The sequence below is a fragment of the Heptranchias perlo genome, chromosome 39, assembly GCF_035084215.1.
Source record: "Heptranchias perlo isolate sHepPer1 chromosome 39, sHepPer1.hap1, whole genome shotgun sequence".
In the NCBI taxonomy this organism is placed as follows: Eukaryota; Metazoa; Chordata; class Chondrichthyes; order Hexanchiformes; family Hexanchidae; genus Heptranchias; species Heptranchias perlo.
In genome coordinates, this window is record NC_090363.1 from 26,179 (window position 1) to 43,602 (window position 17,424).

General features: G+C 50.0%; 1 protein-coding gene across 2 annotated transcripts in view; it reads left to right on the forward strand.

Annotated features, from left to right (window-relative positions):
• The first annotated feature begins 534 nt into the window (after window positions 1-534).
• The window catches only part of LOC137305031 (HEPACAM family member 2-like), a 114,065-nt gene continuing 97,175 nt past the window's right edge, over window positions 535-17,424 (forward strand). Inside the window, exon 1 of one of the 2 annotated variants that reach the window (XM_067973798.1) lies at window positions 535-688. In XM_067973798.1, coding sequence (XP_067829899.1) covers window positions 637-688 — 52 coding nt within the window. In that variant the 5' untranslated portion in view covers window positions 535-636. The remainder of the gene's footprint in view (window positions 689-17,424) is intronic. The other variant, XM_067973797.1, reaches the window with a different exon arrangement.

A 17,424-nucleotide genomic window follows, 5' to 3' on the forward strand; every position in this document is an offset into this window, starting at 1 on the left:
GAGAGACAGAGGGGGAGAGAGAGAGAGACAGAGGGGGAGAGAGAGAGAGACAGAGGGGGAGAGAGAGAGACAGAGGGGGAGAGAGAGAGAGACAGAGGGGGAGAGAGAGAGAGACAGAGGGGGAGAGAGAGAGAGACAGAGGGGGAGAGAGAGAGAGACAGAGGGGGAGAGAGAGAGAGACAGAGGGGGAGAGAGAGAGACAGAGGAGAGAGAGAGAGAGACAGAGGGGGAGAGAGAGAGAGAGAGAGGGGGAGAGAGAGAGACAGAGGAGAGAGAGAGAGAGACAGAGGGGGAGAGAGAGAGAGAGACAGACAGAGGAGGAGACAGAGAGAGAGACAGAGGGGGAGAGAGAGAGAGACAGAGGGGGAGAGAGAGAGAGACAGAGGGGGAGAGAGAGAGACAGAGAGCGACAGAGACAAAGATAGATAGAGGGGGAGAGAGACAAACATTGAGAAAAAGAGGGAGAGGGGAGAGAGAGAGGAGAGAGAGAGACCTTGGACACACACACCCTGCACACACATAACCTCCTTCCTAAACAGTCGCCACAACTGTTTCCTTTGCTATTCACGTGACGGGCTTGCTCTGATATTATTTACTGACTTGTTATTTCAGGAGGCGAGTGCTGGAACAGAAGACATGAAACTTCTGCTGATTGCTGCAATGCTGCAGATTTTGCAAACATTTACAGGTAAAGTAGCTTTCACATATGCTCGATTTTTAAGAATTATTGGCATTGGGAAGGAGTTTACACCGTCTCCTACAACATTCTGGACAGTAAAGAGCCTGGGAAATAGGCAGCTGCTCTTGATTCTTGTACACGACCGAATGCAGCTTTTAATTCCAACTAGGCAGCCTCCCGGGCCAGTTTTGTCTTTCTTCCCAGATAGACTGGAAGAGTCTGTAGCCTGTTGCTGCCAGTTTAATAGACTACTTGGATTGACAGCAACTAACAGCAGAAACCTTTAATCCCCATCCATTCCTATACACAGAAACGCTGGAGGTGATTTTAACCCCCAAGAACGGGTGGGTTGGGGGCGGGTGGGAGTTGAAAATAGTTGATTTTTGGGTCACGACCGCAACCCAGCTTTATTTCCAAGTTTAACTTGGGCGCGTGAAATTACAGGCTTCCCACTGGGAATGCAAAGTCCGAAAATTTTGCAGTTGAGACCCAAAAAAACAACTATTTTCAAATCCCACCCGCCCCCAACCCACCCGTTCTTGGGGTTTAAAATCACCCCCCACTATGTCCTATTGGAGCTGTATCAATACCTGACATTGTTGAGTCCTTGGCAGCTGCCCTCTGACCAGACTCACGGCATTCATTCAAATTACATTCTGGTGGTGTCTTTGACTTTTTTTCTTCTTTCTTCTCGGTACAGCAGGAAGGAGGCCATTTGGCCCATCGAGTCTATGCCAGCTCTATACAAGAGCAATCCAGCTAGTCTCACTCCCCCGCCCTTTCCCCTTAGTTCTGCAAATGTTTTCCTTTCAAGTACTTGTGCAATTCCTCTTTGAAGGCCATGATTGAATCTGCCTCCACCACCCCCTCGGGCAGTGCATTCCAGATCCTCACCACTCATGTTGCTCATGATAACATGGTGGGACAGCTGGGGCCTATCGCATACACATTCTGTGCCATGTGGGAATTTGTGTGTTTTGGAGAACCACATGTGCAGGAAGTGCCGCCAACTGCTCGAGCTTGAGCTCAGGGGAAGCTGGCATCACTACAGCGCATGCAGGAAGCTGAGAGTTTTGTGGATAGTAAGTTTCAGAAGGTGGTCACCCCACAGCTACTGAGAGTTCAGGTGGAGAGGGAGTGGGTGACCACCAGACAGACTAGGAGTAACAGGCAGGAGTTTCCTGGGAGTGTGGCACTCACAAACTGATATTCAGTGTTGAATACCAGTGAGGGTGTTGACACTGCAGGGAAGTGCAGTCAGGAGCAAATCCATGGCATTGTGGGAGACTCGGCTGCACAGGGGGGCAAAAGAAATGCAGTTGTTATGAGGATTCAATAGTCAGGGAGATAGACAGGCGTGTCTGCAACGCTGATGTGGGTCTCGCATGGCATGTCGCCAGGGTAAAGAATATCACTAAGAGGGTGCAGAACATTTTAAGGGGGAAAGGGGAACAGCCAGAAGTCGTGGTCCATGTGGGAACCAATGACATAGGAAAGAAAAGGGTTGAGGTCCTGCAGTCAGAGTTTCAGGAGCTAGGGAGGAAGTTAAAAAGCAGGACCTGAAAGGTAGTAATCTCTGGATTACTCCCAGTGCCACTTACTAGTGAGTAAAGGAATAGTAGGATAAGACAGGTTAATGCGTGGCTGGAGCAATGGTGCAGGAGGGAGGGCATCAGATTCCTGAGCATTGGGACCAGTTCTTGGGCAGGAGGGACCTGTTCAAGATGGACGGTTTGCACCTCAACAGAGGTGGGACCAATGTCCTTGCAGGGAGGTTAACTAGAACTGTGGGGGAGGGTTTAAACTAATTTGGGATGGGCACCAGGATGAAACATTAGAGAGGAGAAACAAGCTGCACAGAGGATTGGGAGGGGCAAATAGCACTATAGTAAAGAATAGTCCAGAAATAAGAGGGATCAGACTAGGGGCAAATGTGAGGCAATCTAAGATGAGATTGGAGTCCATGTGTGTAAATGCACGTAGCGTGTTAAATAAGGTTAGTGAGCTGCAGGCTCGAGTCACCACATGAGACTATGATATAGAGGCAATAACAGAGACCTGGCTCAAAGAAGGGGAGGATTGGGTACTTAATATTCCTGGCTACAAGATATTCAGGAAAGATAGGGAAGGAAAGAAAGGATCGGATGTGACAGTATTGATCAAAGAAACTATTATAGCACTGGAAAGGGATGATGTAGTTGAGGGGTCAAAGATAGAATCTATTTGGTTAGAATTAAGGAACAATAGAGGAGCTATTACACTACTGGTTGTAAACTATAGGCCACCAAATAGTGGGAAGGAGATAGAGGAGAACATTTGCAGGCTAATTACAGAAAGATGCAAAAAACTATAGAGTAGTGAAAACGGGGGACTTCAATTATCCCAATGTAGACTGGGACAGTAACAGTGTAAAGGGCAAAGAGGAGGAGGAATTCCTGAAATGTGTACACGAGAACTTTCTGGAACTGTGTGTTTCCAGCCCAACCAGGAAGGAAACAGTGCTTGATCTAGTTATGGGGAATGAAGTGGGGCAGGTGGAGCATGTTTCAGTGGGGGAGCATTTGGGGAACAGGGATCATAATATCATTAGGTTTAGAATAGTGATGGAAAAGGACAAGGTACAATCAAATGCGAGAATTCTTAACTGGAGGAGGGCAAATTTCAGTGAGTTAAAAAGGGCTCTTGCCCATGTGGATTGGAATCAAAAATTGGTCGGCAAAACATTAATTGAACAATGGGAGGCCTTCAAGGAGGAGATGGTTCGGGTACAGAGTAGACACATCCCTACGAGGGGGAAAGGAAAGGCATCCAAAGCTAGAGCTCCCTGGGTGACTAAAGATATAGAGATTAAAATGAAACAGAAAAACAAGGTTTATGATGAATGTAAGGTTCATAATACAGTAGAGAACCAGGCTGAATACAGAACGTACAGAGGAGATCTAAAAAAGAGAATAAGAGGGGCAAAGAGAGAGTAAGAGAATAGATTAGTGGCCAACATAAAAGAGAATCCAAAAGTATTTTATAAACATATAAATAGTTAAAGGATATTCAAAGGAAGGGTGGGGCTGATTAGAGACAAAAAATATCTTCTTGTGGAGGCAGAGGGCATGGCTGAGGTACTGAGCTACTTCACATCGGTCTTCACTAGAGAAGAGGATGCTGTCAATGTAGCAGTAAAGGAGGAGGTAGTAGCGATTTTGGATAAGATAAAAATAGATAAAGTGGAGGTACTTAAAAGGTTGGCAGTGCTCAAAGTAGAAAAGTCACTCGGCTTGGATGGGATGCATCCTAGGATAATGAGGGAAGTAAGGGTGGAAATTATAGACGTTCTGGCCACAACTCCACATCCAACTCCCCACCCTTTCACAGGGACACTGTACCCCATCCAACTCCCCACCCTTTCACAGGGACACTGTACCCCATCCAACTCCCCACCCTTTCACAGGGACACTGTACCCCATCCAACTCCCCACCCTTTCACAGGGACACTGTACCCCATCCAACTCCCCACCCTTTCACAGGGACACTGTACCCCATCCAACTCCCCACCCTTTCACAGGGACACTGTACCCCATCCAACTCCCCACCCTTTCACAGGGACACTGTACCCCATCCAACTCCCCACCCTTTCACAGGGACACTGTACCCCATCCAACTCTCCACCCTTTCACAGGGACACTGTACCCCATCCAACTCCCCACCCTTTCACAGGGACACTGTACCCCATCCAACTCCCCACCCTTTCACAGGGACACTGTACCCCATCCAACTCCCCACCCTTTCACAGGGACACTGTACCCCATCCAACTCCCCACCCTTTCACAGGGACACTGTACCCCATCCAACTCCCCACCCTTTCACAGGGACACTGTACCCCATCCAACTCTCCACCTTTTCACACAGACACAAGGATAGGATTAGTGAGAATGGATCTTAGCTCAGAAAATCAGGATGTACAATCAGTATGGGTGGAGCTAAGAAATAACAAGGAGCAGAAAACACTGGTGGGAGTAGTTTATAGGCCCCTTAACAGTAGTTATAATGTTGGACAACGTATAAATCAGGAAATTGAAGTAGCATGTAACAAGGGTAATGCAATAATCATGGGCAAACCAAATTGGCAAAAGTAGTTTGGAGGACAAGTTCATGGAATGCATTTGAGACAGTTTTCGAGATCAATATGTTGAGGAACCAACTAGGGAACAGGCTATTTTAGATCTAGTAATGTGTAATGAGACAGGGTTAATTAGTTAATTAGTAATCTTATAGTTAAGGATCCTCTAGGGCAGAGTGATCATCATATGATAGAATTTCATATTGAATTTGAGAGTGATGTAGTTAAGTCCAAAACCAGGGTTTTAAATTTAAACAAAGCCAATTACGGAGGTATGAGGGGCGAGGTAGCTACGGTAGATTGGGAAATTAGATGTAAAGATATGATGGTCGATAAGCAATGGTGAACATTTAAAGAAATAATTCATAATTCTCAACGAATATACATTCCGTTGAGGAATAAAAGCTCCATGGGAAAAGTGATCCAACCGTGGTTAACTAGAGAAGTTAGGGATGGTGTTAAATTAAAACACAAAAGGCATCAAGGGGTATGGGGAGAGAGCGGGAATATGGTATTGAGATAGAGGATCAGCCATGGTCATATTGAATGGCGGAGCAGGCTCGACCGGCCGAATGGCCTATTCCTGCTCCTATTTTCTATGTTAAGAAGAGGCTTGCAATGTTGCCAAAAAGAATAGCATGCCTGAGGATTGCGTGGGTTTTAGAAATCAGCAATGAATGACAAAGAAATTGATAAAGGGGGAGTGCAACAAAGGTTCACTGGATTGATTCCTGGGATGAGAGGGTTGTCCTTTGGGAAGAGATTGAGTAAAATGAGCCTATACTCTGTGGAATTTAGAAGAATGAGAGGTGATCTCATTAAAACATATAAAATTCTTAGAGGCCTTGACAGGGTAGATGGTGAGAGGTGGTTTCCCTTTGCTGGGGAGTCTAGAACTAGGGGGCATAGTCTCAGGATAAGGGGTCGGCCATTTAGGAACGAGATGAGGAAAAATTTCTTCACTCAGAGGGTTGAGAATCTTTGGAATTCTCTACCCCAGAGGGCTGTGGATGCTCAGTTGTTGAGTATATTCAAGGCTGAGATCGATAGATTTTTGCACACTCGAGGAATCGAGGGATATGGGGCTAAGGCAGGAAAGTGGAGTTGAGGTCGAAGATCAGCCATGATCTTATTGAATGGCGGAGCAGGCTCGAGGGGCCGTGTGGCCTACTCCTGCTCCTATTTCTGATGTTCTTAAAATTGAATATTAGAGTAAACGAGGAAGAAATATAAAAACAGATTGTAAGAGCTTCTACAAGTGTGTAAAAAGGAAGAGATTAGTGAAAGTGCATGTGGGTCCCTTAGAGGCTGAGACAGGAGAAATTATAATGGGGAATAAGGAAATGGCAGAGACGTTAAACAAATATTTTGTATCTATCTTCACAGTAGAAGACACAAAAATAATGGGGAACCAAGAGTCTAATAAGAGTGAGGAACTTAAAGTAATTAAGATTAGTAAAGAAAAAGTACTGGAGAAATTAATGGGACTAAAAGCCAACAAATCCCCTGGACCTGATGACCTACATCCTAGGGTTCTAAAAGAGGTGGCTGCAGAGATAGTGGATGCATTGGTTGTGATCGTCCAGAATTCCCTAGATTCTAGAACGGTCCTAGTGGATTGGAAGGTAGCAAATGTAACCCCGCTATTCAAGAAAGGAGGGAAGAGAGAAAACAGGGAACTGCAGGCCAGTTAGCCTGACATCAGTCATTGGGAAAATGCTGGAATCCATTATTAAGGACGTGGTAACAGGGCACTTAGAAAATCATAATATGATTAGGGAGAGTCAACATGGTTTTATGAAAGGGAAATCATGTTTTATAAAACTACTGGAGTTTTTTAAGGGTGTAACTAGCAGGGTAGATAAAGGGGAACCAGTGGATGTAGTATATTTGGATTTTCAAAAGGCATTTGATAAGGTGCCACACAAGAGGTTTGTTGACCGGAGGTCACCGGTTACATTTATTGGCTTAGTACAAAGAGGAGAAGAGTCAATTCTCTATTAATTCTCAATTCACTTTATTAACGTTGTTAGATTATGTACATATAGCTTATATGTCTGGTTAGATATAGGCATGCAGTTTACAGCAGGTTATACAGTTTAATACCCAAACTAGGATTTAAACGCGCACCCACTAGGTCTCTCTGACACTCCCTGAGTGGTCACAGAGTAGAAAGGATATTATATTACCCGGAAAGGGGAGCTGACGCTGGCCAGGTGTTCCGTTCTCTCTCTCTTGATGTTGTCTCCACGTCCCTGACGTAGGGTCTTCCACTTACGCGATGGTTAGTCTCCGGAGTCTCGCACTGGCACCGAGCCTGCAATTCTTCATTCTTATTCCAAGTCTTATCTCTTCGAGTTGTGTTGTCTTTCTCCTGTTGGCTTAGATTTTCTCGAGTGGTCGGTGTCATCCCCTGATTGGCTCTGTTCCAAGGGGTTAGGTAGCATCACCTCATTACTACTTTTCTAAATAAGGACTGGTGTCTCATTACATCCCCTTTGTCTCTTAGAAGCGTAACTAATTCAAACCGGTTCCGGCCAGCTCAGACCAGTGACTAAACTCCAGGTCACTTCAGTTCAAAAGCTACTTTTGCCTGAGTGTTAGCAATTTGGAATAAACTCAGTAGTTTTTGCAGCCCCTGGTCAACAGGTTGTTACACACGATTAGGGCTCCTGGGGTTGGGGGTAATATATTAGCATGGATTGAGGATTGGTTAACGGACAGAAAACAGAGAGTAGGGATAAACGGGTAATTTTCAGGTTGGCAGGTTGTAACTAGTGGGGTGCCACGAGGATCAGTGCTTGGGCCTCAGCTATTTACAATCTATATTAATGACTAAGATGAGGGGACCGAGTGTAATGTATCCAAGTTTGCTGATGATACAAAGCTAGGTGGTAAAGTAAGCTGTGAGGAGGACACAAAGAGTCTGAAAAAGGATACAGACAGGTTAAGTGAGTGGACGAGAAGGTGGCCGATGGAGTATAATGTGGAGAAATGTGAAAATATCCACTTTGGTACGAAGAATATAAAAGCAGAATATTTTTTAGAAGTGAGAGACTAAGAAATGTTGGTAGTCAGAGGGATTTGAGTGTCCTTGTACACGAATCATAGAAAGTTAACATGCAGGTGCAGCAAGCAATTAGGAAGGCAAATGGTGTGTTGGCCTTTATTGCAAGGGGGCTGGAGTGTAAGAGTAAGAAACATAAGAAATAGGAGCAGGAATAGGCCATTCGGCCCCTCGTGCCTGCTCCGCCATTCAATAAATTCATGGCTGATCTTCGACCTCAACTCCACTTTCCCGCCCAATCCCTATATCTTTTGATTCTCTTAGAGTCCAAAAATCTACCGATCTCAGTCTTGAATATACTCAACACCTCAGCAACCACAGCCCTCTGGGGTAAAGAATTCCAAAGATTCACAACTCTCTGAGTGAAGAGATTCCTCCTCATCTCAGTCTTAAATGGTCGACCCCTGATCCTGAGACTATGCCCCATAGCTCTAGACCCTCCAGTCAGCGGAAACAGGCTCTCAAGCCCCCTCAGAATCTTATATGTTTCAACGAGATCACCTCTCATTCTTCTAAACTCCAGGAGGTCTTGCTGCAATTATATAGGGCTCTGGTGAGACCACACCTCGAGAACTGGATACAGATTTGGTCTCCTTATCTAAGGAAGGATATACTTGCCTTAGAGGGGGTGCAACGAAGGTTCACTAGATTGATTCTTGGGATGAGAGAGCTGTCCTATGAGGAGAGATTGAGTAGAATGGGCCTATATTCTCTGGCCTTTAGAATAATGAGAGATGGTCTCATTGAAACATATTCAATTCTTAGAAGGTTTGACAGGGTAGATGCTGAGAGGCTGTTTCCCCTGGTTGGAGAGTCTAGAACTAGGGGGCATAGTCTCAGGATAAGGCGATTAGGACCGAGATGAGGGTTGATTTCTTCACTCAGAGGGTTGTGAATCTTTGGAATTCTCTATCCCAGAGGACTGTGGATGCTCAGTCATTGAGTATATTCAAGACTGAGATCGATAGATTTTTGGACACTAAGGGAATCAAGGGATATCGGGATCGAGCGGGAAAGTGGAGGAGAGGTGCAAGATCAGACATGATCTGATTGAACGGCGGAGCAGGCTAGAAGGGCCGTATGGCCTACTCCTGCCCCTATTTCTAATCCCCATCCAACTCCCTGCACTTTCACAGTGATACTGTACCCCATCAAATTCCCACCCTTTCAACACAAACACTGAACCCCATCCTATTCCCCACACTCTCACATATAGACACTGCACCCCATCCAACTCCCCACCTTACACACAGACACTGCACCCCATCCAACTCCACACTCCCTCACACTGACACTGCACCCCATCCAACTCCCCACTCCCTCACACAGACACTGCACCCCATCCAACTCCCCACCCTCTCACAGACACTGTACCCCATCCAACTCCCCACTCCCTCACACAGACACTGCACCCCATCCAACTCCCCACTCCCTCACACAGACACTGCACCCCATCCAACTCCCCACTCCCTCACACAGACACTGCACCCCATCCAACTCCCCACTCCCTCACACAGACACTGCACCCCATCCAACTCCCCACTCCCTCTCACAGACACTGCACCCCATCCAACTCCCCACTCCCTCACACAGACACTGCACCCCATCCAACTCCCCACTCCCTCACACAGACACTGCACCCCATCCAACTCCCCACTCCCTCACACAGACACTGCACCCCATCCAACTCCCCACTCCCTCACACAGACACTGCACCCCATCCAACTCCCCACTCCCTCACACAGACACTGCACCCCATCCAACTCCCCACTCCCTCTCACAGACACTGTACCCCATCCAACTCCCCACTCCCTCTCACAGACACTGTACCCCATCCAACTCCCCACTCCCTCACACAGACACTGCACCCCATCCAACTCCCCACTCCCTCACACAGACACTGTACCCCATCCAACTCCCCACTCCCTCACACAGACACTGTACCCCATCCAACTCCCCACTCCCTCACACAGACACTGCACCCCATCCAACTCCCCACTCCCTCACACAGACACTGCACCCCATCCAACTCCCCACTCCCTCACACAGACACTGCACCCCATCCAACTCCCAACTCTTTCACACACGCAAACTGTACCACATCTAATCCCCACCCGTTCACACAGACACAGTAGCTCATACAACTCCCCCCCCTTTCACACATACTGCACGCCACCCAACTCCCCACGCTTTCTCGCAGACACCGTACCCCATCCAATTACCCACCCTCTCACAGACACTATACTCCGTCCAACTCCCCACCCTTTCACAGAGACACTGTACCCCATCCCACTCCCCACCTTTCAGAGACACTGTACCCCATCCCACTCCCCACCTTTCACAGAGACACTGTACCCCATCCCACTCCCCCCCTTTCACACAGACACACTGTACCCCATCCCACTCCCCACCTTTCACAGAGACACACTGTACCCCATCCCACTCCCCCCCTTTCACAGACACACTGTACCCCATCCCACTCCCCACCTTTCACAGACACACTGTACCCCATCCCACTCCCCCCCTTTCACAGACACACTGTACCCCATCCCACTCCCCACCTTTCACACAGACACACTGTACCCCATCCCACTCCCCACCTTTCACAGAGACACTGTACCCCATCCCACTCCCCCCCTTTCACACAGACACACTGTACCCCATCCCACTCCCCACCTTTCAAAGAGACACTGTACCCCATCCCACTCCCCACCTTTCAAAGAGACACTGTACCCCATCCCACTCCCCCCCTTTCACAGAGACACTGTACCCCATCCCACTCCCCACCTTTCAAAGAGACACTGTACCCCATCCCACTCCCCACCTTTCAAAGAGACACTGTACCCCATCCCACTCCCCCCCTTTCACAGAGACACTGTACCCCATCCCACTCCCCACCTTTCAAAGAGACACTGTACCCCATCCCACTCCCCACCTTTCAAAGAGACACTGTACCCCATCCCACTCCCCCCCTTTCACAGAGACACTGTACCCCATCCCACTCCCCACCTTTCACACAGACACACTGTACCCCATCCCACTCCCCACCTTTCAAAGAGATACTGTACCCCATCCCACTCCCCCCCTTTCACAGACACACTGTACCCCATCCCACTCCCCCCCTTTCACACAGAGACACTGTACCCCATCCCACTCCCCACCTTTCACACAGACACACTGTACCCCATCTCACTCCCCACCTTTCAAAGAGACACTGTACCCCATCCCACTCCCCACCTTTCAAAGAGACACTGTACCCCATCCCACTCCCCCCCTTTCACAGAGACACTGTACCCCATCCCACTCCCCACCTTTCACACAGACACACTGTACCCCATCCCACTCCCCACCTTTCACAGAGACACTGTACCCCATCCCACTCCCCCCCTTTCACAGAGACACTGTACCCCATCCCACTCCCCACCTTTCAAAGAGATACTGTACCCCATCCCACTCCCCCCCTTTCACAGAGACACTGTACCCCATCCCACTCCCCACACTCTTCACCACAGACACACTGTACCCCATCCCACTCCCCACCCACCTTCACAGACCTGTACCCATCCCACTCCCCCCCTTCCCAGTCACCCCATACACTACCCCATCCCCACTCCCACACTTACACCATCCCACTCCCACTCCACAGCCACTACCACCCCCTTCACAGAGACACTGTACCCCATCCCACTCCCCACCTTTCACAGAGACACTGTAAACTACCCATCCCACTCCCCACCTTTCACAGAGAGACACTGTACCCCATCCCACTCCCACCTTTCACAGAGACACTGTACCCCATCCCACTCCCCACTCCCCTCCCCCTTCACAGACACACTTACCATACCCCATCCCACACCCACCTTTCACGACAGACCCACCCCCTAAGGACTGTACCCCCATCCCACTCCCCACCTTTCACAGAGACACTGTGTACCCCATCCCACTCCCCACCTTTCACAGAGACACTGTACCCATCCCACTCCCCACCTTTCACACGACAACCCTGACACCCATTCCCACAGACACACTGTCAAGACACTCCCATCCCACTCCCCCCCTTTCACAGAGACACTGTACCCCATCCCACTCCCCACCTTTCACAGAGACACTGTACCCCATCCCACTCCCCACCTTTCACAGAGACACTGTACCCCATCCCACTCCCCCCCTTTCACAGACACACTGTACCCCATCCCACTCCCCCCCTTTCACAGAGACACTGTACCCCATCCCACTCCCCACCTTTCACACAGACACTGTACCCCATCCCACTCCCCCCCTTTCACACAGACACACTGTACCCCATCCCACTCCCCCCCTTTCACAGAGACACTGTACCCCATCCCACTCCCCACCTTTCACAGAGACACTGTACCCCATCCCACTCCCCACCTTTCACAGAGACACTGTACCCCATCCCACTCCCCACCTTTCACAGAGACACTGTACCCCATCCCACTCCCCCCCTTTCACAGACACACTGTACCCCATCCCACTCCCCCCCTTTCACACAGACACACTGTACCCCATCCCACTCCCCCCCTTTCACACAGACACACTGTACCCCATCCCACTCCCCCCCTTTCACACAGACACACTGTACCCCATCCCACTCCCCACCTTTCACACAGACACACTGTACCCCATCCCACTCCCCACCTTTCACAGACACACTGTACCCCATCCCACTCCCCACCTTTCACACAGACACACTGTACCCCATCCCACTCCCCCCCTTTCACAGAGACATTGTACCCCATCCCACTCCCCACCTTTCACAGAGACACTGTACCCCATCCCACTCCCCACCTTTCACAGAGACACTGTACCCCATCCCACTCCCCACCTTTCACAGAGACACTGTACCCCATCCCACTCCCCACCTTTCACACAGACACACTGTACCCCATCCCACTCCCCCCCTTTCACAGAGACATTGTACCCCATCCCACTCCCCACCTTTCACAGAGACACTGTACCCCATCCCACTCCCCACCTTTCACAGACACACTGTACCCCATCCCACTCCCCACCTTTCACAGAGACACTGTACCCCATCCCACTCCCCACCTTTCACAGAGACACTGTACCCCATCCCACTCCCCACCTTTCACAGACACACTGTACCCCATCCCACTCCCCACCTTTCACAGAGACACTGTACCCCATCCCACTCCCCCCCTTTCACAGAGACACTGTACCCCATCCCACTCCCCACCTTTCACAGAGACACTGTACCCCATCCCACTCCCCCCCTTTCACAGAGACACTGTACCCCATCCCACTCCCCCCCTTTCACAGAGACACTGTACCCCATTCCACTCCCCCCCTTTCACACAGACACACTGTACCCCATCCCACTCCCCCCCTTTCACACAGACACACTGTACCCCATCCCACTCCCCACCCTCTCACACAGAGACACTGTACCCCATCCCACTCCCCCCCTTTCACACAGACACTGTACCCCATCCCACTCCCCACCTTTCACACAGACACACTGTACCCCATCCCACTCCCCACCTTTCACAGAGACACTGTACCCCATCCCACTCCCCACCTTTCACAGAGACACTGTACCCCATCCCACTCCCCACCTTTCACAGACACACTGTACCCCATCCCACTCCCCCCCTTTCACACAGACACACTGTACCCCATCCCACTCCCCACCTTTCACAGACACATTGTACCCCATCCCACACCCCACCTTTCACAGACACACTGTACCCCATCCCACTCCCCACCTTTCACACAGACACACTGTACCCCATCCCACTCCCCACCTTTCACACAGACACACTGTACCCCATCCCACTCCCCACCCTCTCACACAGAGACACTGTACCCCATCCCACTCCCCACCTTTCACACAGACACACTGTACCCCATCCCACTCCCCACCTTTCACAGACACATTGTACCCCATCCCACTCCCCCCCTTTCACAGAGACACTGTACCCCATCCCACTCCCCCCCTTTCACAGACACACTGTACCCCATCCCACTCCCCACCCTTTCACACAGACACACTGTACCCCATCCCACACCCCACCTTTCACAGAGACACTGTACCCCATCCCACTCCCCACCCTTTCACACAGACACACTGTACCCCATCCCACTCCCCACCCTTTCACACAGACACACTGTACCCCATCCCACACCCCACCTTTCACAGACACACTGTACCCCATCCCACTCCCCACCCTTTCACACAGACACACTGTACCCCATCCCACACCCCACCTTTCACAGAGACACTGTACCCCATCCCACTCCCCCCCTTTCACAGACACACTGTACCCCATCCCACTCCCCACCCTTTCACACAGACACACTGTACCCCATCCCACACCCCACCTTTCACAGAGACACTGTACCCCATCCCACTCCCCACCTTTCACAGAGACACTGTACCCCATCCCACTCCCCCCCTTTCACAGACACACTGTACCCCATCCCACTCCCCACCCTTTCACACAGACACACTGTACCCCATCCCACACCCCACCTTTCACAGAGACACTGTACCCCATCCCACTCCCCACCCTTTCACACAGACACACTGTACCCCATCCCACTCCCCACCCTTTCACACAGACACACTGTACCCCATCCCACTCCCCCCCTTTCACAGAGACACTGTACCCCATCCCACTCCCCACCTTTCACACAGACACACTGTACCCCATCCCACACCCCACCTTTCACAGAGACACTGTACCCCATCCCACTCCCCACCTTTCACACAGAGACACTGTACCCCATCCCACTCCCCCCCTTTCACACAGACACACTGTACCCCATCCCACTCCCCACCTTTCACAGAGACACTGTACCCCATCCCACTCCCCCCCTTTCACAGAGACACTGTACCCCATCCCACTCCCCCCCTTTCACAGACACACTGTACCCCATCCCACTCCCCACCCTTTCACACAGACACACTGTACCCCATCCCACACCCCACCTTTCACACAGACACTGTACTCCATCCCACTCCCCCCCTTTCACACAGACACACTGTACCCCATCCCACTCCCCCCCTTTCACAGACACACTGTACCCCATCCCACTCCCCCCCTTTCACAGAGACACTGTACCCCATCCCACTCCCCCCCTTTCACAGACACACTGTACCCCATCCCACTCCCCACCCTTTCACACAGACACACTGTACCCCATCCCACACCCCACCTTTCACACAGACACTGTACTCCATCCCACTCCCCCCCTTTCACACAGACACACTGTACCCCATCCCACTCCCCCCCTTTCACAGACACACTGTACCCCATCCCACTCCCCCCCTTTCACACAGACACACTGTACCCCATCCCACACCCCACCTTTCACAGAGACACACTGTACCCCATCCCACTCCCCCCCTTTCACACAGACACATTGTACCCCATCCCACACCCCCCCTTTCACACAGACACACTGTACCCCATCCCACTCCCCCCCTTTCACACAGACACACTGTACCCCATCCCACTCCCCCCCTTTCACACAGACACACTGTACCCCATCCCACTCCCCCCCTTTCACACAGACACATTGTACCCCATCCCACACCCCACCTTTCACAGACACATTGTACCCCATCCCACTCCCCACCTTTCACAGACACATTGTACCCCATCCAAATCCCCACCCTCTCACAGACACTGTACCCCATCCCACTCCCCACCCTTTCACAGAGACACTGTACCCCATCTAACTCCTCACCTCTCACACAGACAAACATAGTGAGAGAGGAAGTATTAAGGGGATTAGCATCTTTGAAAGTAGATAAATCGCCAGGCCCCGATGAAATGTATCCCAGGCTAAGAGAAGGAAGGAAGGAAATAGCGGAAGCTCTGATCATCATTTTCCAATCCTCACTGGATACAGGCGTGGTGCCGATGGATTGGAGGATTGCTAATGTTGTGCCGTTGTTTAAAAAGGGAGAAAGGGATCGACCGAGTAATTATAGGCCAGTCAGTCTAACCTCAGTGGTGGGCAAATTATTGAAATCGATTCTGAGGGACAGCACAAATCGTCATTTAGAAAGTCTCCGGTTATGGATTTGTTAAGGGAAAGTCGTGTCTGACGAACTTGATTGAATTTTTTGAGCAGGTAACAAGGAGGGTCGATGAGGGTAATGTGTTTGATGTTGTCTACATGGATTTTAGCGAGGCTTTTGACAAGGTCCCAAATGGCAGACTGGTCAAAAAAGTAAAAGCCCATGGGATCCAAGGGAAAGTGGCAAATTGGATCCAAAATTGGCTCAGTGGCAGGAAGCAAAGGGTAATGGTCGACGGGTGTTTATGCGACTGGAAGGCTGTTTCCAGTGGGGTTCCCAAAGCTCAGTACGAGGTCCCTTGCTTTTTGTGGTATATATTAATGATTTGGACTTAAATGTAGAGGGCATGATCAAGAAGTTTACAGATGATATAAAAATTGGCCGTGTGGTTGATAGTGAGGAGGAAAGCTGTAGACTGCAGGAAGATATCAATGGACTGGTCAGGTCCGGAGAAGTGTGAGGTAATGCATTTGGGGAGAGCAAACAAGGCAAGGGAATACACAATAAATGGGAGGATACTGAGAGGTGTAGAGGAACAAAGAGACCTTGGAGTGCATGTCCACAGATCCCTGAAGATAGCAGGACAGGTAGATAAGGTGGTTAAAAAGGCATAAGGGATACTTTCCTTTATTAGCCGAGGCATAGAATATAAGAGCAGGGAGGTTATGCTAGAACTTTATAAAACATTGGTTCGGCCACAGATAGAGTACTGCATACAGTTCTGGTCACCACATTACAGGAAAGATGTGATTGCACTAGAGAGAGTACAGAGAAGATTTGCGAGGATGTTGCCAGGGCTGGAGAATTTTAGCTATGAAAAGATTGGGTAGGCTGGGGTTGTTTACTGTGGAACAAAGGAGGCTGAGCTGAGATTTAATTGAAGTGTATAAAATTATGACAGGACTAGATAGAGTGGATAGGGAGGACCTATTTCCCTTAACAGAGGGGTCAGTGACCAGGGGGCATAGATTTAAAATAATTAGTAGGAGTATTAGAGGGGAGCAGAGGAAAAGTTTTTTACCCAGAGGGTGGTGGGGGTCTGGAACTCTCTGTCTGAAAGGGTGGTAGAGGCAGAAACCCTCAACTCATTCAAAAAGTACCTGGATGTGCACTTCAAGTGCTGTAACCTACAGGGCTACGGACCAAGTGCTGGAAAGTGGGATTAAGCTGGATAACTCTTTTTCAGCCGGCACGGACATGATTGGCCGAATGGCCTCTTCCTGTGCCGTAAGTTTCTATGATATAAAGATTCTATGATTTTATGATTCTTCCCGATCCAACATCCTATCACCTCAAAATCACTGCACCCCATCCAACTGCCCACTCCCTCTCACAGACACTGGACCCCATCCAACTCCCCACTCCCTCTCACAGACACTGGACCCCATCCAACTCCCCACTCCCTCTCACAGACACTGTACCCCATCCAACTCCCCACTCCCTCTCACAGACACTGGACCCCATCCAACTCCCCACTCCCTCTCACAGACACT